This window comes from Eleutherodactylus coqui, chromosome 8, assembly GCF_035609145.1.
Source record: "Eleutherodactylus coqui strain aEleCoq1 chromosome 8, aEleCoq1.hap1, whole genome shotgun sequence".
NCBI lineage: Eukaryota > Metazoa > Chordata > Amphibia > Anura > Eleutherodactylidae > Eleutherodactylus > Eleutherodactylus coqui.
The window spans coordinates 4,362,970-4,390,000 of NC_089844.1; the positions used below are offsets into that span (position 1 = coordinate 4,362,970).

Sequence of the window (27,031 nt, forward strand, 5' to 3'; positions counted from 1 at the left end):
ACATAGGCTGGTATTATAGCTGTAGGGGGGCATGCTCCTGCCATTACATAGGCTGGTATTATAGCTGTAGGGGGCATGCTCCTGCCATTACATCGGCTGGTATTATAGCTGTGAGGGGCATGCTCTTGCCATTACATAGGCTGGTATTATAGCTGTAGGGGGCATGCTCCTGCCATTACATAGGGTGGTATTATAGCTGTACCGGGCATGCTCCTGCCATTACATAGGGTGGTATTATAGCTGTAGGGGGCATGCTCCTGCCATTACATAGGCTGGTATTATAGCTGTAGGGGGCATGCTCCTCCCATTACATAGGCTGGTATTATAGCTGTAGGGGGGCATGCTCCTGCCATTACATAGGCTGGTATTATAGCTGTAGGGGGCATGCTCCTGCCATTACATAGGCTGGTATTATACCTGTAGAGGGGCATGCTCCTGCCATTACATAGGCTGGTATTATAGCTGTAGGGGGCATGCTCCTGCCATTACATAGACTGGTATTATAGCTGTAGGGGGCATCCTCCTGCCATTACATCGGTTGGTATTATAGCTGTAGGGGGCATGCTCCTGCCATTACATAGACTGGTATTATAGCTGTAGGGGGCATCCTCCTGCCATTACATCGGTTGGTATTATAGCTGTAGGGGGCATGCTCCTGCCATTACATAGGCTGGTATTATAGCTGTAGGGGGCATGCTCCTGCCATTACATCGGCTGGTATTATACCTGTAGAGGGGCATGCTGCTGCCATTACATAGACTGGTATTATAGCTGTAGGGGGCATCCTCCTGCCATTACATCGGTTGGTATTATAGCTGTAGGGGGCATGCTCCTGCCATTACATAGGCTGGTATTATAGCTGTAGGGGGCATGCTCCTGCCATTACATAGACTGGTATTATAGCTGTAGGGGGCATCCTCCTGCCATTACATCGGTTGGTATTATAGCTGTAGGGGGCATGCTCCTGCCATTACATAGGCTGGTATTATAGCTGTAGGGGGCATGCTCCTGCCATTACATCGGCTGGTATTATACCTGTAGAGGGGCATGCTGCTGCCATTACATAGGCTGGTATTATAGCTGTAGGGGGCATGCTCCTGCCATTACATAGGCTGGTATTATAGCTGTAGGGGGCATACTGCTGCCATTACATAGGCTGGTATTATAGCTGTAGGGGGCATGCTCCTGCCATTACATAGGCTGGTATTATAGCTGTAGGGGGCATACTGCTGCCATTACATAGGCTGGTATTATAGCTGTAGGGGGCATGCTCCTGCCATTACATAGGCTGGTATTATAGCTGTAGGGGGCATGCTCCTGCCATTACATCGGTTGGTATTATAGCTGTAGGGGGCATGCTCCTGCCATTACATAGGGTGGTATTATAGCTGTAGGGGGCATGCTCCTGCCATTACATCGGTTGGTATTATAGCTGTACGAGCCTCGCAGAGGGCTGCACGGAAACGTCACTAGTGACCGGCCGGCTTTGCTCTGCGCATACGCCCGTGGGACACATAGCTGAGCGGAGAGACGCCGGAGCGGTTACTGCAGGCGCATGGGTCGGATCCCGCTGCAAGAATGGTCGCAGTGATGTCCGGGCGTCTGCAGGAGGCCAGACTGCAACTTATTGGTCTGCAGCAACTCTGCAAGAGAAAAATGGGGCCTGTGAAAACACATTGTGCCAATCCTGGGGTCTATTGTTGTCCGTCTCACGACACACAGACTGGCGCGGTGACGGCGGCCATAACGAAGGATTCCTTTATCCCTTGTGTCTCTGTGAACATGACGATCTGTACAGCAGCGAGATAAAGGCCGTATCCCTGCAGCCAGTCTACACAAGAGACCCTGAAACGTAAGCTTGTTGGACTGCCACCAAGGGTCCGGAGAGCAGAATTAATCCGCTCTGCAGAACTCGCTATCTGCCGGTTCATCTTACCTGCATTCAGCGGCACTTGGCACAGGTTGCGCTCCTGGATGGTGAACCTGGCGTTGGTTTGTTCAGAACAAAAGGGCTGCTGCAACGGCTTATAATTTACAGCGATAATCTCTTATCTATGTCTTTATTAGGCCAGCTAATGTACCAAGCAAGGATAATCCTCATTCATGAAGTCAAAGCCGAATCTGTGCAGACACCTACTAACAAAAGGCTACGAATAGCTGCATAAGCTTTAGGCCGTCCCCTACCTTATAGGATCAGTAGAAGATGGGCAAAGGGGCTCTAGAGAGTTACATCCTGTATTATACCCCAGAGCTGCACTCACTATTCTGCTGGTGGAGTCACTGTGTACATACATTACTTATCCTGTACTGATCCTGAGTTACATCCTGTATTATACCCCAGAGCTGCACTCACTATTCTGCTGGTGGAGTCACTGTGTACATACATTACTTATCCTGTACTGCTCCTGAGTTACATCCTGTATTATACCCCAGAGCTGCACTCACTATTCTGCTGGTAGAGTCACTGTGTACATACATTACTTATCCTGTACTGATCCTGAGTTACATCCTGTATTATACCCCAGAGCTGCACTCACTATTCTGCTGGTGGAGTCACTGTGTACATACATTACTTATCCTGTACTGCTCCTGAGTTACATCCTGTATTATACCCCAGAGCTGCACTCACTATTCTGCTGGTAGAGTCACTGTGTACATACTTTACTTATCATGTACTGCTCCTCAGTTCCATCCTGTAATATACCCCAGAACTGCACTCACTATTCTGCTGCTGGTGGAGTCACTGTGTACATACATTACCTATCCTGTACTGACCCTGAGTTACATCCTGTATTATACCCCAGAGCTGCACTCACTATTCTGCTGGTGGAGTCACTGTGTATATACATTACTTATCCTGTACTGCTCCTGAGTTACATCCTGTATTATACTGCAGAGCTGCACTCACTATTCTGCTGGTGGAGTCACTGTATACATACATTACTTATCCTGTACTGCTCCTGAGTTACATCCTGTATTATACCCCAGAGCTGCACTCACTATTCTGCTGGTGGAGTCACTGTGTACATACATTACTTATCCTGTACTGCTCCTGAGTTACATCCTGTATTATACCCCAGAGCTGCACTCACTATTCTGCTGGTAGAGTCACTGTGTACATACATTACTTATCCTGTACTGCTCCTGAGTTACATCCTGTATTATACCCCAGAGCTGCACTCACTATTCTGCTGGTGGAGTCACTGTGTACATACATTACTTATCCTGTACTGCTCCTGAGTTACACCCTGTATTATACCCCAGAGCTGCACTCACCATTCTGTGCTCGTGGAGTCACTGTGTGCATACATTACTTATCCTGTACTGCTCCTGAGTTACATCCTTTATTATACCCCAGAGCTGCACTCACTATTCTGCTGGTGGAGTCACTGTGTACATACATTACTTATCCTGTACTGCTCCTGAGTTACACCCTGTATTATACCCCAGAGCTGCACTCACTATTCTGTGCTGGTGGAGTCACTGTGTGCATACATTACTTATCATGTACTGCTCCTCAGTTCCATCCTGTAATATACCCCAGAACTGCACTCACTATTCTGCTGCTGGTGGAGTCACTGTGTACATACATTACCTATCCTGTACTGACCCTGAGTTACATCCTGTATTATACCCCAGAGCTGCACTCACTATTCTGCTGGTGGAGTCACTGTGTATATACATTACTTATCCTGTACTGCTCCTGAGTTACATCCTGTATTATACTGCAGAGCTGCACTCACTATTCTGCTGGTGGAGTCACTGTATACATACATTACTTATCCTGTACTGCTCCTGAGTTACATCCTGTATTATACTCCAGAGCTGCACTCACTATTCTGCTGGTGGAGTCACTGTGTATATACATTACTTATCCTGTACTGATCCTGAGTTACATCCTGTATTATACTCCAGAGCTGCACTCACTATTCTGCTGGTGGAGTCACTGTGTACATACATTACCTATCCTGTACTGACCCTGAGTTACATCCTGTATTATACCCCAGAGCTGCACTCACTATTCTGCTGGTGGAGTCACTGTGTACATACATTACTTATCCTGTACTGCTCCTGAGTTACACCCTGTATTATACCCCAGAGCTGCACTCACCATTCTGTGCTCGTGGAGTCACTGTGTGCATACATTACTTATCCTGTACTGCTCCTGAGTTACATCCTTTATTATACCCCAGAGCTGCACTCACTATTCTGCTGGTGGAGTCACTGTGTACATACATTACTTATCCTGTACTGCTCCTGAGTTACACCCTGTATTATACCCCAGTGCTGCACTCACTATTCTGTGCTGGTGGAGTCACTGTGTGCATACATTACTTATCCTGTACTGCTCCTGAGTTACATCCTGTATTATACTGCAGAGCTGCACTCACTATTCTGCTGGTTGAGTCACTGTGTACATACATTACTTATCCTGTACTGCTCCTGAGTTACATCCTGTATTATACCCCAGAGCTGCACTCAATATTCTGCTGGTGGAGTCACCGTGTACATACATTACGTATCCTGTACTGCTCCTGAGTTACATCCTGTATTATACCCCAGAGCTGTACTCACTATTCTGCTGGTGGAGTCACTGTGTACATACATTACTTATCCTGTACTGATCCTGAGTTACATCCTGTATTATACTCCAGAGCTGCACTCACTATTCTGCTGGTGGAGTCACTGTATACATACATTACTTATCCTGTACTGCTCCTGAGTTACATCCTGTATTGTACTCCAAAACTGTATCGACAACACTGCAGGCATTCAGAGCTGAAAACCCTGCTAATCTAAATGCGCTGCTCAGTTGCAGTTATACTTTTGTACATAGGGGGCAGTATTATAGTAGTTATATTCTTGTACATAGGAGCAGTATTATAGGAGTTATATTCTTGTACATAGGGGGCAGTATTATAGTAGTTATATTCTTGTACATAGGGGCAGTATTATAGTAGTTATAGTCTTGTACATAGCGGGCAGTATTATAGTAGTTATATTCTTGTACATAGGGGGCAGTATTATAGTAGTTATAGTCTTGTACATAGGGGGCAGTATTATAGTAGCTATATTCTTGTACATAGGGGGGCAGTATTATAGTAGTTATATTCTTGTACATAGGAGGCAGTATTATAGTAGTTATATTCTTGTATATAGGGGGCAGTATTATAGTAGTTATATTCTTGTACATAGCAGCAGTATTATAGTAGTTATATTCTTGTACATAGGGGCATTATTATAGTAGTTATATTCTTGTACATAGGAGCAGTATTATAGGAGTTATATTCTTGTACATAGGAGGCAGTATTATAGTAGTTATATTCTTGTATATAGGGGGCAGTATTATAGTAGTTATATTCTTGTACATAGGAGGCAGTATTATAGTAGTTATATTCTTGTACATAGGAGGCAGTATTATAGTAGTTATATTCTTGTACATAGGAGGCAGTATTATAGTAGTTATATTCTTGTACATAGGGGGCAGTATTATAGTAGTTATATTCTTGTACATAGGAGGCAGTATTATAGTAGTTATATTCTTGTACATAGGGGCAGTATTATAGTAGTTATATTCTTGTACATAGGGGGCAGTATTATAGTAGTTACATTCTTGTACATAGGGGGCAGTATTATAGTAGTTATATTCTTGTACATAGGGGGCAGTATTATAGTAGTTATATTTTTGTACATAGGGGGCAGTATTATAGTAGTTATATTCTTGTACATAGGGAGCAGTATTATAGTAGTTATATTCTTGTACATAGGGGGCAGTATTATAGTAGTTATATTCTTGTACATAGGGAGCAGTATTATAGTAGTTATATTCTTGTACATAGGGGCAGTATTATAGTAGTTATATTCTTGTACATAGGAGGCAGTATTATAGTAGTTATATTCTTGTACATAGGGGGCAGTATTATAGTAGTTATATTCTTGTACATAGGGGGCAGTATTATAGTAGTCATATTCTTGTATATAGGAGGCATTATTATAGTAGTTATATTCTTGTATATAGGGGGCAGTATTATAGTAGTCATATTCTTGTACATAGGGGGCAGTATTATAGTAGTTATATTCTTGTACATAGGGAGCAGTATTATAGTAGTTATATTCTTGTATATAGGAGGCAGTATTATAGTAGTTATATTCTTGTACATAGGAGCAGTATTATAGTAGCTATAGTCTTGTACATAGGGGGCAGTATTATAGTAGTTATATTCTTGTACATAGGAGCAGTATTATAGTAGTTATATTCTTGTACATAGGGGGCAGTATTATAGTAGTGATATTCTTGTACATAGGGGCAGTATTATAGTAGTTATATTCTTGTACATAGTGGGCAGTATTATAGTAGTTATATTCTTGTACATAGAGGGCAGTATTATAGTAGTTATATTCTTGTACATAGGGGGCAGTATTATAGTAGTTATATTCTTGTACATAGGGAGCAGTATTATAGTAGTTATATTCTTGTACATAGGGGGCAGTATTATAGTAGTTATATTCTTGTACATAGTGGGCAGTATTATAGTAGTTATATTATTGTACATCGGGAGCAGTATTATAGTAGTTATATTCTTGTACATAGGGGGCAGTATTATAGTAGTTATATTCTTGTACATAGGGGGCAGTATTATAGTAGTTATATTCTTGTACATAGGAGGCAGTATTATAGTAGTTATATTCTTATACATAGGAGGCAGTATTATAGTAGTTATATTCTTGTACATAGGGGGCAGTATTATAGTAGTTATATTCTTGTACATAGGGGGCAGTATTATAGTAGTTATATTCTTGTACATAGGGGGCAGTATTATAGTAGTTATATTCTTGTACATAGGGGGCAGTATTATAGTAGTTATATTCTTGTACATAGGAGGCAGTATTATAGTAGTTATATTCTTGTACATAGGGGGCAGTATTATAGTAGTTATATACTTGTACATAGGAGGCAGTATTATAGTAGTTATATTCTTGTACATAGGGGGCAGTATTATAGTAGTTATATTCTTATACATAGGAGGCAGTATTATAGTAGTTATATTCTTGTACATAGGGGGCAGTATTATAGTAGTTATATACTTGTACATAGGAGGCAGTATTATAGTAGTTATATTCTTGTACATAGGGGGCAGTATTATAGTAGTTATATTCTTGTACATAGGGGGCTGTATTATAGTAGTTATATTCTTGTACATGGGGGCAGTATTATAGTAGTTATATTCTTGTACATAGGAGGCAGTATTATAGTAGTTATATTCTTGTACATAGGGGGCAGTATTATAGTAGTTATCTTCTTGTATATAGGGGAGCAGTATTATAGTAGTTATATTCTTGTACATAGGGGGCAGTATTATAGTAGTTATATTCTTGTACACAGGGAGCAGTATTATAGTAGTTATATTCTTTTACATAGGGGGCAGTATTATCGTAGTTATATTCTTGTACATAGGGGGCAGTATTATAGTAGTTATATCCCTGTACATAGGGGGCAGTATTATATTAGTTATATTCTTGTACATAGGGGGCAGTATTATAGTAGTTATATTCTTGTACATAGGGGGCAGTATTATAGTAGTTATCTTCTTGTATATAGGGGAGCAGTATTATAGTAGTTATATTCTTGTACATAGGGGGCAGTATTATAGTAGTTATATTCTTGTACACAGGGAGCAGTATTATAGTAGTTATATTCTTTTACATAGGGGGCAGTATTATCGTAGTTATATTCTTGTACATAGGGGGCAGTATTATAGTAGTTATATCCCTGTACATAGGGGGCAGTATTATAGTAGTTATATTCTTGTACATAGGGGGCAGTATTATAGGAGTTATATTCTTGTACATAGGGGGCAGTATTATAGTAGTTATATTCTTGTACATAGGGGGCAGTATTATAGTAGTTATATTCTTGTACATAGGGGGCAGTATTATAGTAGTTATATTCTTGTACATAGGGGGCAGTATTGTAGTAGTTATATTCTTGTACATAGGGAGCAGTATTATAGTAGTTATATTCTTGTACATAGGGGGCAGTATTATAGTAGTTATATTCTTGTACATAGGGGGCAGTATTATAGTAGTTATCTTCTTGTATATAGGGGAGCAGTATTATAGTAGTTATATTCTTGTACATAGGAGCAGTATTATAGTAGTTATATCCCTGTACATAGGGAGCAGTATTATAGTAGTTATATTCTTGTACATAGGTTGCAGTATTATAGTAGTTATATTCTTGTACATAGGGGGCAGTATTATAGTAGTTATCTTCTTGTATATAGGGGAGCAGTATTATAGTAGTTATATTCTTGTACATAGGAGCAGTATTATAGTAGTTATATTCTTGTACATAGGGGGCAGTATTATAGTAGTTATATTCTTGTACATAGGGGGCAGTATTATCGTAGTTATATTCTTTTACATAGGGGGCAGTATTATCGTAGTTATATTCTTGTACATAGGGGGCAGTATTATAGTAGTTATATCCCTGTACATAGGGGGCAGTATTATAGTAGTTATATTCTTGTACATAGGGGGCAGTATTATAGTAGTTATATTCTTGTACATAGGGGGCAGTATTATAGTAGTTATATTCTTGTACATCGGAGCAGTATTATAGTAGTTATATTCTTGTACATAGGGGGCAGTATTATAGTAGTTATATCCTTGTACATAGGGGGCAGTATTATAGTAGTTATATTCTTGTACATAGGGGGCAGTATTATAGTAGTTATATCCCTGTACATAGGGGGCAGTATTATAGTAATTATATTCTTGTACATAGGAGGCAGTATTATAGTAGTTATATTCTTGTACATAGGGGACAGTATTATAGTAGTTATATCCCTGTACATAGGGGGCAGTATTATAGTAGTTATATTCTTGTACATAGGGGACAGTAATATAGTAGTTATATCCCTGTACATAGGGGGCGGTATTATAGTAGTTATACTCTTGCACACAGAGGTAGTATTTTAGTAGTTATATCTTTGTACATAGGAGGCAGTATTATAGCAGTTATATACTTGTACATAGGGGGCAGTATTATAGTAGTTATATTCTTGTACATAGGGGGCAGTATTATAGTAGTTCTCTTCTTGTATATAGGGGAGCAGTGTCATAATGGTAATAGACTTTTTCCTGAATGGTTCAGTCAATGCCTATGGAGTCGGTGCTATAGCATTGTGTGATACCGTCTTTCCCATAGTATCACGGTGGTTTTTGCATTGTTTCTCGCTGTAAGAGTTGGCTAAGTATAAATGTAACTTTGTGTCCTGTGATGAGACTTTTCCGCCACAGACAGTGATGTGTTTCATGGGGAGAATGATGCTGTCAGATGTGAAGACATGAAGTGGGAGTATCAGAAGATCTGCCTTACAATAAAGCCATTCTCTCCCTTGGGCTTGTATTGCACCGCTCTACCCCTGGGGCCAGTGATGATGGTGTTTGATCTGTTCTGAGGAATGGTCGTGTGAAGGGTGATTGATGTCTGACATCTAGGAGCTGAAAACCGTCTGCACCCAAGGAGATGCATTCTATTGGCAGGCAGCCGTTGCAGCGTCGTTTGTGGGGCGAGATACGGCTTCAGTGATTGGCGCTATGTGCACGATTACAAGATTATGACTAATGAAAACCAGTTATTCCATGGTGGTTTTAATAATCACCTTTATTTCAGGGAGAACAGTGAGCAGCAGATTACACCCTCTGTCAGACGCCATGATGCAAACCGAGAATCATCACATGCCATCAGTGCCTCATTTTTAGTTTCAGAATGCTATGTAGCTACTACAGCTGATATAGGCCATTATTACAGTACTGGGTATAATAGATAATGGGAGAGATCTCTGTACTGACCCCTGATATATTATATATAGTTATTAGAGCGCCCCCTTGTTACAGTCCTGGGTATAATAGATGATGGAAGAGATCTCTGTACTGACCCCTGATATATCTATACATAGTTATTAGAGCGCCCCCTTGTTACAGTCCTGGGTATAATAGATGATGGAAGAGATCTCTGTACTGACCCCTGATATATCTATACATAGTTATTAGAGCGCCCCCTTGTTACAGTCCTGGGTATAATAGATGGTGGGAGAGATCTCTGTACTGACCCCTGATATATCTATACATAGTTATTAGAGCGCCCGCTTGTTACAGTCCTGGGTATAATAGATGATAGGAGAGATCTCTGTACTGACCCCTGATATATTATACATATTTATTAGAACGCTCCCTTGTTACAATCCTGGGTATAATAGATGATGGGAGAGATCTCTGTACTGACCCCTGATATATTATACATAGTTATAGCGCCCCCTTGTTACAGCCCTGGGTATAATAGATGATGGGAGAGATCTCTGTACTGACCCCTGATATATTATACATAGTTATTAGAGCGGCCCCTTGTTACAGTCCTGGGTATAATAGATGACGGGGGAGATCTCTGTACTGACCCCTGATATAGCTATACATAGTTATTAGAGCGCCCCCTTGTTACAGTCCTGGGTATAAATACATGATGAGAGAGATCTCTGTACTGTCCCCTGATATACATAGTTATTAGAGCGCCCCCTTGTTACAGTCCAGGGTATAATAGATGATGGGAGAGATCTCTGTACTGACCCCTGATATATTATACATAGTTATAGCGCCCCCTTGTTGCAGTTATGGGTATAATAGATGATGGAAGAGATCTCTGTACTGACCCCTGATATATCTATACATAGTTATTGGAGCGCGCCCCCTTGTTACAGTCTTGGGTATAATAGATGATGGGAGAGATCTCTGTACTGACCCCTGTTATATTATACATAGTTATTAGAGCGCCCCCTTGTTGCAGTCCTGGGTATAATGGATGATTAGAGAGATCTCTGTGCTGACACCTGATATATTATACATAGTTATTAGAGCGCCCCCTTGTTACAGTCCTGGGTATAATAGATGATTGGAGAGATCTCTGTACTAACCCCTGATATATATGTACATAGTTATTAGAGCGCCCCCTTGTTACAGTCCTGGGTATAATAGATGATGGGAGAGATCTCTGTACTGACCCTGATATATCTATACATAGCTATTAGAGCGCCCCCTTGTTACAGTCCTGGGTATAATAGATGATGGGAGAGATCGCTGTACTGACCCCTGATATAGTATACATAGTTATCAGAGCACCCCCTTGTTACAGTCCTGGGTATAATAGATGGGAGAGATCTCTGTACTGACCCCTGATATATATGTACATAGTTATTAGAGCGCCCCCTTGCTACAGTCCTGGGTATAATAGATGATTGGAGAGATCTCTGTACTGACCCCTGATATATATGTACATAGTTATTAGAGCGCCCCCTTGTTACAGTCCTGGGTATAATAGATGATGGGAGAGATCTCTGTACTGACCCTGATATATCTATACATAGTTATTAGAGCGCCCCCTTGTTACAGTCCTGGGTATAATGGATGAATAGAGAGATCTCTGTACTGACACCTGATATATTATACATAGTTATAGCGCCCCCTTGTTGCAGTTATGGGTATAATAGATGATGGGAGAGATCTCTGTGCTGACCCCTGATATATTATACATAGTTATTACAGCGCCCCCTTGTTACAGTCCTGGGTATAATAGATGATGGGAGAGATCTCTGTACTGACCCCTGATGTGTATATACATAGTTATTAGAGCGCCCCCTTGTTACAGTCCTGGGTATAATACATGGTGGCAGAGATCTCTGTAACCCTATTTTATTAGAAAAATGAAAAACATAACAAAACAAGCCTTTTGGACTAAGCCAAGAAAACAACACAAATGTCCAAGACAACATAAACAGGTTTGCTTCAAACTGTATCCATCGGACCTCCAGTATACGCCCACTTCAGACTTGCATTGTATCCCCGATCTTCCTGGTAAGCCAGATCTTTTCCGGTTACAGACCTTTTGTTCGGACTCCAGGTGTTCCTCAGGTATTTACCGTCCGTCCGGAAACAGAATAGAAAAGGATGCAATTACTAACGAGGTCATACCCCACCAAGACCGATGCTGCACAACGATGTGTTACAGAAATTGTAGCAGAAGCCACGGCAGAAGCTGCACCGACCCATCTCTATTACAGCGTGAATATATATATATCATTTGTACTGTTTTCCGAACGATTCCTGGGCAAACCGCGTGGCCAACGATGTCTTCCCACAGGCTCCATCCCCTATGATGACTATTTTGAGCTGCCGGTCCTGGCTCTCCTCCTCGGAGTCAGACATGTCTCTCCTTCCTCTCCAATATATATAATTTGTGATCATTATACTCCCCATAATACACTTTACCATACACAATATATATATATATATATATATATATATATATATATAATTTCCCCTTTTCTCCTCCCCCTTTTCCGCTCTCTCCCCCATGTGGCCTAAATATAACATAATATAAAACCTAAAATCAAAAACCATATCTCAAAAAGAAAACATAACCCAAATACCCGCCTACATAATGCACAGAAATATAAACCTTATTTTTTTATATTTTTTTTATATATATATATATTTATTTTTTACTTTTTTTCCCCTTACTTCTACTTAGTTTATACTAATACGACACCTTATACTCTACATACCACACACCTTATACCATTAAGAAGCTCAGGTTCAGTGCTTACAAGCCCTCTTTTCTTCCTCTATTTACTAAAACAAAAAGCTATCAAGTGAGCAGAAAAAAAAATAATTAGCCCATCACCTGGAAAGGAGACCCTACGCTAGGGCACTCCAAAATAAAGACCCCTCCATAGGCGAGAGGCCCTGAGTGCACGCAACCTGTTGGGTCCAAAGAACGCACCTTCACCAGGTCCCCGAGGATGTCCCTACACCACATCCACAGGGAGGATTTTTTGACGCGCCAAAACTAAACACCGCGCGTGCCACGTGTAGTACCTAACCACTAGACTAACTAGATATAATGTGCACCTGTCCCGTCCACCCAGATCTCTGAATGCCCCATAGGCCCACTCAGGATAGGAGAGGACAGCCAGCCTAGGCCAACCGATGGAAGCCCCTACCCTTCTGTAGACCTCTGTATTCAAGGGACACTGAAGTAAAAAATGCTCCATAGTCTCCACTACAGAGCCACACTCCTCCCGGGGACAGTCCCTCTCTTCCACCTTTCTGTACTTCAAGTTATCCCTCACATAAAACTTACCATGGAAGGAGCGCCAGGCCAAATCCCAAAACTTCAATGGGACCCTTACTGAATTTCACAAAACTAACCCTACCTCTAGGTCCTGATCTGGGCAGTTCCTGAGGGCCAGTGGATTTTGGAAGCTGGTGACCAGAACCCTATTGTCAAACCTCCTTGACAGAGTCCTAATGTCCTCAGCCCCCCAAGCCCCAACGACGGATGACCCTTCAGAACCGATGCAACATAAGCTGGGAGATGTCCATGGGTTGAACAAAAAACTTTCACACATCCTCCTGTCTCCCATTCCTGGAAGAAAGGCCTAAACCATGCCTTAGGGGAGACTACCCACAAAGGAGCCCTTCCTGTATTCCAGAAGTTTGCTATATTGATTTAAAGAAAGGTATTCACTAGGAATACCACGGGGTTCACCATACACAACCCCCCTAGTCTCCTTGTGCGGTATGTGACCTCCCGCTTTACTAGGTTTAGTCGGTTCCCCCACAACAGCTGGAAGAACGGACTATAGACTCTTGTCCAGAGAGGCTCCGGCAAGATACATACACTGCCCAAATAGATTAACAACGGGAGCAGGAATGTCTTGATAAGGCTAACCCTTTCCCTCAGGGACAAAGACCATCCCTTCCACTGGTCAACCTTCTGACTGACATCTTTCAGTTTACCGTCTTAATTTCTCCCTAGGTAATCACCCTGGCCAAATTGGATGCCTAAAACTTTTGCAAATTCTTGAGGCTCCGGGAGACTGAAGTCAGGATCTCCTCCCCCCAGCCAGAGACTTTCACACTTGTCCCAATTGACTCGGGATCCGGATGCCTCCGAATACCTAACATCCTCCGACATCACCCATCCTGCCTCCTCCTCGGACGAGACAAAGACAGTGACATCGTCAGCGTAGGCCACTGCCCTAAGTGCAAACCCCGCCCCCAGGCCCATCCCGACCCCCGCGAGTGGTCCGCCATTCAACCGTCTTAAAAAGGGGTCAATCGCTAACACATATAGCAACGGGCTCAAAGGACAACCCTGGCGGACACCGGACCCCACCCAAAGGGGCGCCCGACCCAACCGTTCACCAGCGGGAAACTCAGCCACTGCATACAAAACTTTAAGCCAATCAATAAACCCTATTGGTAAACCGTATCTCAGAAGGACTGACCAGGTCAACCTTCCGGTCCTTATAGAGAAGCGCTATGGGATGCCAATTCCCAATCCGGGATGGATCTTTACCCTTTGATAGAATGATCGGGGCCGACCTCCTCATTGACTCTGGCAGAATGCCCGAGGATAGACATTCATTAAATATCTCGGTCAACAGGGAAGCCAAAAGCTCCTTAAAGGTCTTATAAAACTTGGATGTTAAGCCATCCGGACCTGGCGTTTTCTTGAGGGCAAGCCCATCAAAGGCCAGTCTCACTTCCTCTTCCCTGATCGGTTCTGTCAAAACGTCAAGCGACGACGCCACCCCCTTCTCAGGGATGGTATCAGCCAGGAGAGCCGACATCTTGACCCGATCTAGATCCTTCCTTGCTAAAAGGTGTGAGTAGAAAGATCTGACGACCTCCAGGATCCCTGAACAGGACCTTTTCAGAGATCTTGTACTATTAACCAGACCCGTTACCAACCTACTATTCACTGACAACTTACAGTTTCTGTAGGGGTCAGGCGAGCAAAATTTCCCGAAATCCTTCTCAAAAACTAAAGATGTGTGCCTATCATACTGACATCCCTTCAGCAAGGCTTTCACCCTGGAGGCTTCCTCACGGCTGCCCCCAGTCGAGAATTTGCTCGAGTTTCCTCCTCAAAGCTTGATATAAACGGTACTGGGTCAAACTTCTGAGGTTTGAGAGCTCACGGAAATATTTTGCAACCCGTTTCTTGAAGATCTCCCACCACTCTGCCTTACTGTTACAAAGGCCCATCAGTGGAAGCTGGCTCTGCAGAAAATCCTCAAAGGACTGTCTTATTTCCACCTTCTCCAGGAGTGCCGAATTTAACTTCCATAAACCTCTTCCCATCCGAGGGGTTTCTGAAACATTCAGAGAAAACATAATTAAACGGTGATCGGAGAATTCCACCTCCACCACCAGAATTGGTGAGGAGACAGCCTCCTCCTTTAAATAAAACCTATCTATTCTAGATCTACAACTACCTCGATAAAAAGTGAACCCCGTGTCGCCTGTGGTGTGCCGAACGTGGACATCCACCAGGCGAGCCTCACTCACTATATTATTCAAAGCGACGCTGTTGTAAGCCAACTTGTCTCTGGCACCTCCCCTATCACAGAGCCTCGAGACATTATTGAAGTCTCCGCCAAAGATCACCAGTCGGCTCGTAAAAAGAAAGGGCTTGATCCTTATGAAGAGGTCCTTCCTCTCGTTCTTGCTCTGAGGACCATAAATATTTATGAGCCAAAGCTCTTGACCTCTGATAAGGACGTCCAAGACCAAGCACCTCCCCATTTCCACCTCGATTACCCGTCTGCATTCAACCGCTGCGGTTTTAAAAAGAACCGCCACCCTGCTATATGGTTCGGCCGCAAGAGACCAATAGGAGGGCCCATGAGTCCACTCCCTCTTTGCTTTATGGATACTGGCCAGGTCTGTTAGCCTGGTCTCTTGCAAAAACAAAATATCAGCTTCATTCCGGCTGAAAAAAATCAAAGGCCATAAAGCGAGCCATATCAGACTTAATGCTAGCAACATTAATGGTCGCCAACGTCAACGGGGTGAGTGCCGCCATCAAGGGTGATAGAGTTGGACAGCTCTCCTCTTTACATTACCTGATTCCCCATCAGAATCCCTACCACCCTTTTTAAACACTCCGACATGTCCATTTCTACAATATTTATATTATTTACATGATGTTTATTTCTTTTTGCGAACCCCCCTCCAGATTCGGAGAGGAGCCCTCACCTTTGTCCAGTGACACTGAGTCTCCCCTAACCCCCAGAGGAACTTGTGGTCGCCCAGGGGGAGGGGAGCGACGTCCCCCACCGGCACTACTCTATTCCTTGGCTCCCCCACCTCCTCCTCCTCTAATGAGGATTCAGGGTCGCCTCCTTCCAGAGTCTGAAAGCGGTTTGTTAAGATGACCAGAGGGGAGGAGGGGAGCCGGTTTGGCCCTCCTTTAGCATCTGACCTGGAGGGGGAGAAGATTTCTTTTTCCCCTTCTTTTTATTCTGTTTACCCTTCTTACGTTTTTCCTTTTGCCATTCCCTACTCTCCTCATCCACACTGTCTTCTGGATGGAAACTTGATAGGGAACTGGACCTCTCCTCCTCACTCGCCAGTCTCCTGACCTCTTCCTCCAAATCACTGCCCCTTATGTCCTCAGGGGTGTTACTGGCCCTTGGGAAACAGGGACCAGGGTCATCCTACTGGATTCACCCCCTTCCCCTGCCTTCTTTCGGAACATCTGCTGTTTGGTCTTACTCACTCTTCCACCATTTTCCATCACCGGCCCCCCAGACCCTCTACTTCCGCCCACCCCCTCTCCAGCTGAGGCCCCGCTGCCCTGGGGTACCCCAGTCGGATCAGGAGAAACATCAGCACAGGCACACTGAGAACAGTGACTGAAGGGGTGTCCTAGGACACCACACAGGTTGCAGCGAATGTCCGTACAGGAGGCGGCATGGTGACCCTCTCCCCCACACAATGTACACATCAGTTTGATACATGCTGCACTGAAATGTGTGGGGTCACCGCACTTGTGACAGACCTTCGGCTGCCCCTGGTAAAAGGCCAGGATCCTATCTCTTCCCAAGAAAGCAGAGGAGCGAATGTGGGTAACAGAGTTTCCGGACCGCCTCAATTTCACCAGGAAAGTCCAGGCTCCAGACCAGATGCCGTACTCCTCACGGTTCTTTGTGGGGTTGCCCTGCACCTCCCCGTAACGAGATATCCAGGTCATGATGTCAATGAACGCCAGTGACTCATTACGGGTTAAAACGGTCACTGACTTCACCGTGTCCTGGCGGGAAACGGGGATCACCTCGGAATCCCGCCAGTCGGGCCTAGTCTGAACCAGCTCATAATTCGACCAGAAAACTTCAAGACCTTCTGACCGAACAAAGCTGATATCAAACTCAGAGGTGCCAAAAGGATGGATCAGGGCAAAGATGTCATATGCCCTGAAGCCCATATTCAGCAGGAGCTCAACCACCTTCCCCCATTTTGGGCATGTATCTCTGCTACCTATATGCCGAAGACGGACTACATTCCTTCTGGCCCCCGATGGCCCGCTTGTTGGGAGCGACCAATTCCCTCTATTCTCTCGGAAGGCCCCAAGTCCATGCCGTTGGAACCAGAACTCGAGGTCAACCTGCTCACCCTCTATATTGGCCGTTCTTTCTCCCCGCCTCAGGGCCTCCAAGAGACGCTGCTGTAAATTTTCCTGCCCAGCCCCATGTGTAGCCCCTTCCCCCAGAACTCCTTCGCGCCTCCACGTCTCACCACCTGCATCCCTGTTGACACTAGTACCCCTGAAACAGGAGAAGACTTCTTAACTTCAAGTGCCATTTGATCTCGGTGACCTGATGTCACCGATTTTGCCACTATAACGTCCCTAGGCTCCGCCCCTTTCTAGACGCCGGCACCGCCGCCGATGCCCTGGTGTCCTGTGCTGCCGGAGCAGCTGTGATCCCGCGCCCAGACTCTGACACCACCGCTGATGTCTGCCTGCTCCGGGCATCAGGATTCACCTCTGATAAGGTGATAGCCTGCACCCCCTCCCTGGATGCCTGTGTGCTCCGGGGGGCGGGGTCTGTCTCTGAATACTGCACGCCACCCGCGAGCGTGCAGTCCATGGGAGTCTCAACACCCACTGCAGGTGCCTGACTAAAAACGGATGCCATACCTTTCCCTCCCTGCTCAGCATCCAACACCATTACTGGTACCGGGGTCAGCTGATCAGGGGGGTCTTTCCCATCCTCCCCCTGGGTGCCGCTGGGAAAGATTCTCTCCCTCTGATCCATTCCCGGGACCACCACAGATGCCGAGTCTGTTTGACCAGAGGGGCTAGGAAAAGGTACAAAACGTGTGCATACGACCTGTAATTGCTTCTTCTTCTTGTTTTTCTTCTGCTTGCCTTTTCCTGATCTTTCTTTGCCCTCCTCAGGTAGGTCGTCCCCAAAAGAAAGATTGGACATATTAGTGGGGGATTCCAATCTTTTAATTTCTGCCATTAAATAACCACCTTCTCCCTCCCTTTCCTCCTCATCTGAGGAGTAAGAAGCACTCAGCCTTGGGCTGGGCTGCCGTGGGGGGATGGACTGGGAAATCTCCACAGGTGATAGATCTGGAGACGCCCTGCAGGACATCACACCTGGAGACGCCATTACACCAGCCTCATCCTCCTCACTATCAAACACCAAGGTCACTGCTAACTCCTTCCCAGAGAGGTTCCTCATGCTGTCCAATCTCTCTTGGTTGCTCAGTTTTTCCTTAAATCCACCAGCATTCTGTAAAATGTACTCTTTTCTTGTGGAATGAAGCTTAATGGCCTCTCTCACCTTCCCCATCTCTTCTGATATAGTGTCACGGTCCTTTCTCCTTGTAGCAGTCTCTGCCCGAGCCTTCACAGATTTCAGCTCCATCTGCAGCTTTTTAAGCTTCTGACCGCACGCCTCAAATTCATTAGTACATAGATGAATCCTGGTACTATACTTGTTGGTGGTCTCCCCGGGACGGCGCTCACCCCACCCCTTGTACTGGATAAGGGAATCACCACCATCCCGTCCTTGGGAAGACTCACCTTTCTTTCCAGGATGGCCTGCACTCTCCATGGAGTCTTGCTGCATCAGCCTCTGGGATCTTCTTAGTCTCTCTCCTCCTGAGACAGTAACACACCATCATTCCCCGCTGGTCTCACACGGGGAAAGGTGGAGGATGTGCTAGGTTGTACACTCATGGAGGCCCTCTCACCTCTCCAGGGAGAGGGAAAGGGCTCCAGACACGTCTGCTCAGTAGCTCAGCTCTGCTCAGACTGCAAGGCTCCACCTACTCCCAACCTACTCCAGCCCCCTTGTTGCAGTCCTGGGTAGAATAGATGATGGGAGAGATCTCTGTACTGACCCCTGATATATTATACATAGCTATTAGAGCGCCCCCTTGTTACAGTCCTGGGCATAATAGATGATGAAGGAGATCTCTGTACTGACCCCTGATATATTATACATCGTTATTAGAGCGCCCCCTTATTACAGTCCTGGGCAGAATATATAATAGGAGAGATCTCTGTACTGACCAATGATATATTATACATAGTTGTTTGGGCGCCCCCTTGTTACAGTCCTGGGTATAATAGATGATGGGAGAGATCTCTGTACTGACCCCTGATATATCTATACATAGTTATTAGAGCGCCCCCTTGTTACAGTCCTGAGTATAATAGATGATGGGAGAGAACTCTGTACTGACCCCTGATATATTATACATAGTTATTAGAGTGCCCCCTTGTTACAATCCTGGGTATAATAGATGATGGGAGAGATCTCTGTACTGACCCCTGATATATCTATACATAGTTATTAGAGCGCCCCCTTGTTACAGTCCTGGGTATAATAGATGATGGGAGAGATCTCTGTACTGACCAATGATATATTATACATAGTTGTTTGGGCGCCCCCTTGTTACAGTCCTGGGTATAATAGATGATCAGAGAGATCTCTGTACTGACCCCTGATATATCTATACATAGTTATTAGAGCGCCCACTTGTTACAGTCCTGGGTATAATAGATGATGGGAGAGATCTCTGTATTGACCCCTGATATATTATACATAGTTATTAGAGCGCCCCCTTGTTACAGTCCTGGGTATAATAGTTGATGGGAGAGATCTCTGTACTGACCCCTGATATATCTATACATAGTTATTAGAGCGCCCCCTTGTTACAGTCCTGGGTATAATAGATGATGGCAGAGATCTCTGTACTGACCTCTGATATACCTATACATAGTTATTAGAGCGCCCTCTTGTTACAGTCCTGGGTATAATAGTTGATGGGAGAGATCTCTGTACTGACCCCTGATATATCTATACATAGTTATTAGAGCGCCCCCTTGTTACAGTCCTGGGCAGAATATATAATAGGAGAGATCTCTGTACTGACCAATGATATATTATACATAGTTGTTTGGGCGCCCCCTTGTTACAGTCCTGGGTATAATAGATGATCAGAGAGATCTCTGTACTGACCCCTGATATATCTATACATAGTTATTAGAGCGCCCACTTGTTACAGTCCTGGGTATAATAGATGATGGGAGAGATCTCTGTATTGACCCCTGATATATTATACATAGTTATTAGAGCGCCCCCTTGTTACAGTCCTTGATATAATAGATGATGGCAGAGATCTCTGTACTGACCTCTGATATACCTATACATAGTTATTAGAGCGCCCTCTTGTTACAGTCCTGGGTATAATAGATGATGGGAGAGATCTCTGTACTGACCCCTGATATATTATACATAGTTATTAGAGCGCCCCCTTGTTACAGTCCTGGGTATAATGGATGATGGGAGAGATCTCTGTACTGACCCTTGATATATCTATACACAGTTATTAGAGCGCCCTCTTGTTACAGTCCTGGGTATAATAGATGATGGGAGAGATCTCTGTACTGACCCCTGATATATTATACATAGTTATTAGAGCACCCCCTTGTTATAGTCCTGGGTATAATAGATGATGGGAGAGATCAACTGACCGTGTATGTATATGTATGTGTATATATATATATATATATATATATATATATATATATATATATATATATATATATATATATATATATATATATATATATATATATATATTAGAGCGCCCCTCAGCCGTTTCTTTTTTTCCCCCTTTTTTCTAGACTAAATACCCCCAGTTTTGATATCCTCTCTGGTTATTGTAGTCCATCTATTTCTTGCTTTTGTTGCCCCATTTGTACCCGCTCAATATCTGATATGTCTTTCTTGAGTAGCGGTTCCCAAAACTGCCAACAATATCCAATGTGCCCCTAGAGCTCTTCTGATGATCCCCATGATCCTATATGCCTTGACAGCAGCTGCCTGACACTGGTTGCTGCAGTTAAAGGTGATCGCCAGGCCAATGCTAGTAGAGCTGTATCCTCAGGACAGGTCATTAATGGTTGTCTGTGGTCTGCCGCTCGGGACTTCAGCCAATCAGATGTTCGCCAGGCCCGCTGTTGCTGCTGCAACGCACACATACGGAGCAGAATCCGCTGCTGTGACCCCCGTGTGGTGGCCGGGCTGTCCTTACAATCAGTGTCCCCAAGTGCTTTTCCATCTCCGTGTTTTTTTTCTTATGTGTTTTTAGCTCTGTTTTTGGTTTTCCGTGTTTACGTCCTGACGCCTCGGGTGGCGTTTGTCCGCGGCCGCTTTAGAGTGTATGCTGGTGGGCGAGCTCCTGCGCTTTCCCGTAGTGTCAGGCATCACTAGGGCGTCTGTTCCTCCTGGCAGGATGGAGATGCCCAGGTAAGGCGTCTGCAGCCCCGAGTGTCACCGTGTGATGGGCGGCCGCCTCGGGTGGCGTTTGTCCGCGGCCGCTTTAGAGTGTATGCTGGTGGGCGAGCTCCTGCGCTTCCCCGTAGTGTCAGGCATCACTAGGGCGTCTGTTCCTCCTGGCAGGATGGAGATGCCCAGGTGAGGCGTCTGCAGCCCCGAGTGTCACCGTGTGATGGGCGGCCGCCTTGTGTGTCGCATCGCCTGTCCACAGAAGTAGTTTAGGGAGAAGCTTATGTGAATTGGGGCCCCCATTCTAGTAATTGGTGGGGCCCCTGGCGGAGCACCTTCGGGGTAGGTGATGGTCGGGGGATCCTCTGCTCTTTGGGATACAATGTTGTTCCTTGCCTCTTAGCGCTGCGGAATAAGTTGGCGCTATACAAATAAAGATTATTATCTTATTTCTAAAGCTGAGGATTTGCTACAATTGTATCCAGTCTGTTAAGTACATTAAGAACAGCTTGTTACAATGTGTCGGTGCAGTGTATCAGTCCCGATTCTTAGGTCATCCACATCCAACCGTTTGGAAGCCCTTTTGAAGGGGCCTTGGCGATCAGATGGGCGCCACGGGCTCCTCGCTGGACTGTGTGCCGGGAAGGGGCCCCCACCCATATGCTGCTGCTTGTTCCTGAGCGGCGGACCCCACTGATCACATATTGATGAGCTATTCATATTGGCGTTCTGGAAGACCCCTTAAAGGAGATGTGCATGATACAAACGACCCAAAATACAAGAGCGAGCTGATCCTCCCCACCGGCGCCCCAGGGTGACGTGGCGGAGCCACTGATGGGGAACAGCTCTTAGTTTTGGTGACAGGGGTATGTTTTCAGAGGGGCTTCCCGAATCAGTCATTGATGGCAGTAGGGGAGGGCTCCGGTGGTCCTTGTTTCTGTTGGCTGTTGACTGCTGTAGCCAATAAAGCACCCGGTGCCATCGGGGGTCACATGTCGCAGAAACGGGTGCTGACACCGCTGGGCGTACACAAAGGGGGGGTGATATACTTCAGACAACCCCTAAACTGAGTTACTCCAAATGAGCGGGGGCCATTTAATACGTGAGTGGGCTGACAGCGCGGACTGCAGACTGTACGAACCCTCAGCTGTGAGAAGGCGTCTGCAAGGATTGTGTGCATTCACTGACTGCAAGCAGTGCTCTGGAGCACGAGCTAAGGCACTTTGTACTGCAGCCTGCGATGCGCTCCTCTGCGGATGGAGCATTGGGACTGTCATGGCGGGTCTGTGATGTTACTGAGGAAGCGCTGCAGTCTGAGGACCCCAGAACTTCCTGCGCAGTAACCGTTCGCCCCGTCCTCGTCAGACAGCAGCCGCGCCGACCCTGCCGAGGATGCTATTTAGTAACAGATGTAGAACGGAACGCTGTGCACATGGTGGCGGTCTAATCCGTATCCGTAGAAGGAGCCGCACTCCAATAGAACGGAACGCTGTGCAGATGGCGGCGGTCTAATCCGTATCCGTGGAAGGAGCCGCACTCCAATAGAATGTAACGCAGTGCAGATGGCGGCGGTCTAATCGTTGTCCGTAGAAGGAGCCGCAACCCAGTAGAACGGAACGCTGTGCAAATGGCGGCGGTCTAATCTGTGTCCGTACAGGAGGCGCGCCCCAATAGAACTGAACGCTGTGCAAATGGCGGCGGTCTAATCCGTGTCTGTAGAAGGAGCCGCAACCCAATAGAACGGAACGCCGTGCAAATGGCGGCGGTCTAATCTGTATCCGTAGAAGGAGCCGCACTCCAATAGTACGGAACGCAGTGCAGATGGCGGCAGTCTAATCCATATCCGTAGAAGGAGCCGCAACCCAGTAGAACGGAACGCTGTGCAAATGGCGGCGGTCTAATCCGTGTCTGTAGAAGGCGCCGCACTCCAATAGTACGGAACGCAGTGCAGATGGCGGCGGTCTAATCCGTGTCCGTAGAAGGAGCCGCACCCCAATAGAACGGAACGCAGTGCAGATGGCGGCGGTCTAATCCATATCCGTAGAAGGAGCCGCAACCCAATAGTACGGAACGCTGTGCAGATGGCGGCGGTCTAATCCGTGTCTGTAGAAGGAGCCGCACTCCAATAGTACGGAACGCAGTGCAGATGGCGGCAGTCTAATCCATATCCGTAGAAGGAGCCACAACCCAGTAGAACGGAACGCCGTGCAAATGGCGGCGGTCCAATCCTTGTCCGTAGAAGGAGCCACAACCCAATAGAAAGGAACGCTGTGCAGATGGCGGTCTAACCCGTGTCCGTAGAAGGAGCCGCGCCCCAATATAACGGCACCTTTAAGGGCGATGCCAAATGTGTTGTCTGTCCTGAAATGCTCTGCGTCGCTGTTCCTCGCTGTTGGCTCCTGAAATGCTCTGTGCTGTCTCTCAGTAGGCTCTGTATTGTGTATTTTTAGCCGTGACAATGGCGTGTATTCACAGACCGCCGTACGCTGATACGGCCATTGATTTCGGTGAGTAATTCGCACCGGCCGCTCTGCGATTTGTATTTCCGCCTTACTGTATAACATGTCCGCTGCCCCGCCCATAGCTACTCCGTAATCTGTAAATTCTTGTGTATTTGACTCCTGCCGTTTGTCTTTTGCCCAGATCTCCTGAACGGAGCCCAAGAGCAGTGCGAATTGCCTCCCATGGACGGCTACCCCCACTGCGAGGGGAAGGTGAAGGTACGTTTCCCATCTCTGGTCGTCATCCCATTTTGCTGCGCTGCATTGCGGGAGATGTCGCTTGTACACCAGCTGCTAATCAGTTGTACTTGCAGATATGGCTATGGGACATTTAAGCCCCACCCGTCATGCGGTCTCCCATAATGCACTGCAGCAGTGTAGCGCATGGCTGACTCTTTTCTGTTCTCTCTCTCCAGTGGATGAAGGACATGTGGCGCTCGGACGCATGCTACTCCAACTATGGCGTTGACGGCTCCACGTGCTCGTTCTTTATTTACCTCAGTGAGGTGAGTGGCCTTGAGGTCGGCGCCCTCCTCTGGTGGCGGATGATCATTGCAGCCAGCGGCCGTCGTGTATGAGCTTTGAACGCTCGCTCAGTCTTTTGGGTTGAGGGGCTCCTGAGTTGTAATCATGGCTGACCCCCCACAGAGGCAGATTAGGGGGTCAGCGAGGGGTCGCCTGCCCATGTGACCCGGTAATAGGTGTGCCATTGGATGCCTGAGTGGTCTGTCCGTCGTCCCCCAATGTACCATATTTGTTCCATTGCTGATTTGTTTCTGTCCTGGCGTCTCTTTAAGTGGCGCACTGTGCGAGGGGCGTGGAGTAATTCAGCTGGAACAATGTTTATGATTTGAATAGAGTTGGCGATGGCGGCGGAGTTTCTGTCCACGCATTCGCCAGGCTGCGGTGTCCTGGTCTGTAATGTGCTGCCGACTGCGCCGATTCTCTTCTGCTTTCTTTTAAAGAGCTTGTTAATTTATCTGGGAGGTCAGAATTTTGCACACGCAGCATGAATCGCTGACCCCTTCCTGTCCGCTGGTGGAGGTGCAGTAATGCAGGGGGAGGTGTTCTTGGTGCACCCAGGGTCCTCTTGATACCTGCGAATGGGCGCCATTCAAATCCAAAGGAGGTCCAACGCTACCAGTTGCGTCTCTAGTGTCTGATATGGAATAGATCGTTATCTCTAATCGGAGGCTTCCCCAAGTGCTCAGCGACATTCCGGATTCCTCACGCAGTTCTGTTACAGTCTATGAACATTTCTGAATTATTGAATGCCAGATTAAAGGAATTCCACTAAATGGCTTAATGACGGCGTCGGACACGTCTGCCTCTTCATCGTACGTCTATGAAAACCAAATGGAGAATTAGAGGTTAAGTAAAAGCGTCCTTCATTAGAAGGTGGAAACGCTTCAGCCATCTGATCTGAGCGTGCAGAAAAGCGCAACATACACCGTTCCTCTCTGCTCTTGTGGGGTGACACAATGGTGCCGGAGGTCTCCCTCATATACGGGGTGAATAAGGCACTGCTACAAAAGACGTTAGAAGCCAACCAAGAGATGTTGACCCTTTAATAGGAACAGATACTAAAACGTGTGTCGTCGCGTTACGAAGCCTTCCGGGACTTGTAATGGCATTAGGCTTCCTCCATACGTGGGATGCCACCCGATGACGAGGCCAGCACATGCCTTCATTACTGTCATCATATGCGTGTATATATATATATATATATATATATATATATATATATAGTGAGATTAAATATTCAATAGAGAATAGAAGTGCATTCAAAAACATCTCCTATCCATCTCGCTCTCGTATCCATCTCGCTCTCGTATCCATCTCGCTCTCGTATCCATCTCGCTCTCGTATCCATCTCGCTCTCGTATCCATCTCGCTCTCGTATCCATCTCGCTCTCGTATCCATCTCGCTCTCGTATCCATCTCGCTCTCGTATCCATCTCGCTCTCGTATCCATCTCGCTCTCGTATCCATCTCGCTCTCGTATCCATCTCGCTCTCGTATCCATCTCGCTCTCGTATCTCGTATCTCTCTCGCTCTCCTATCTCGTGTCTCTCTCGCTCCTGTCTCGTATCTCTCTCGCTCCTGTCTCGTATCTCTCTCGCTCCTGTCTCGTATCTCTCTCGCTCCTGTCTCGTATCTCTCTCGCTCCTGTCTCGTATCTCTCTCTCGCTCCTGTCTCGTATCTCTCTCTCGCTCCTGTCTCGTATCTCTCTCTCGCTCCTGTCTCGTATCTCTCTCTCGCTCCTGTCTCGTATCTCTCTCTCGCTCCTGTCTCGTATCTCTCTCTCGCTCCTGTCTCGTATCTCTCTCTCGCTCCTGTCTCGTATCTCTCTCTCGCTCCTGTCTCGTATCTCTCTCTCGCTCCTGTCTCGCATCTCTCTCTCGCTCCTGTCTCGCATCTCTCTCTCGCTCCTGTCTCGCATCTCTCTCTCGCTCCTGTCTCGCATCTCTCTCTCGCTCCTGTCTCGCATCTCTCTCTCGCTCCTGTCTCGCATCTCTCGCTCGCTCCTGTCTCGCATCGCTCGCTCGCTCCTGTCTCGCATCGCTCGCTCGCTCCTGTCTCGCATCGCTCGCTCGCTCCTGTCTCGCATCGCTCGCTCGCTCGCTCCTGTCTCGCATCGCTCGCTCGCTCGCTCCTGTCTCGCATCGCTCGCTCGCTCCTGTCTCGCATCGCCCGCTCGCTCGCTCCTGTCTCGCATCGCTCGCTCGCTCGCTCCTGTCTCGCATCTCTCGCTCGCTCGCTCCTGTCTCGCATCTCTCGCTCGCTCGCTCCTGTCTCGCATCTCTCGCTCGCTCGCTCCTGTCTCGCATCTCTCGCTCGCTCGCTCCTGTCTCGCATCTCTCGCTCGC

At 46.2% G+C, this 27,031-nt stretch overlaps 1 protein-coding gene across 2 annotated transcripts in view; it reads left to right on the forward strand.

The window, feature by feature from the left end:
* Nucleotides 1-27,031, forward strand: part of MGAT5 (alpha-1,6-mannosylglycoprotein 6-beta-N-acetylglucosaminyltransferase) — a 186,907-nt gene that overhangs the window by 69,361 nt on the left and 90,515 nt on the right. For both annotated transcript variants that reach the window (XM_066575135.1, XM_066575136.1), the window contains exons 4-5: nucleotides 24,303-24,379; nucleotides 24,577-24,666. In XM_066575135.1, the coding sequence (XP_066431232.1) occupies nucleotides 24,303-24,379; nucleotides 24,577-24,666 (167 nt within the window). The remainder of the gene's footprint in view (nucleotides 1-24,302; nucleotides 24,380-24,576; nucleotides 24,667-27,031) is intronic.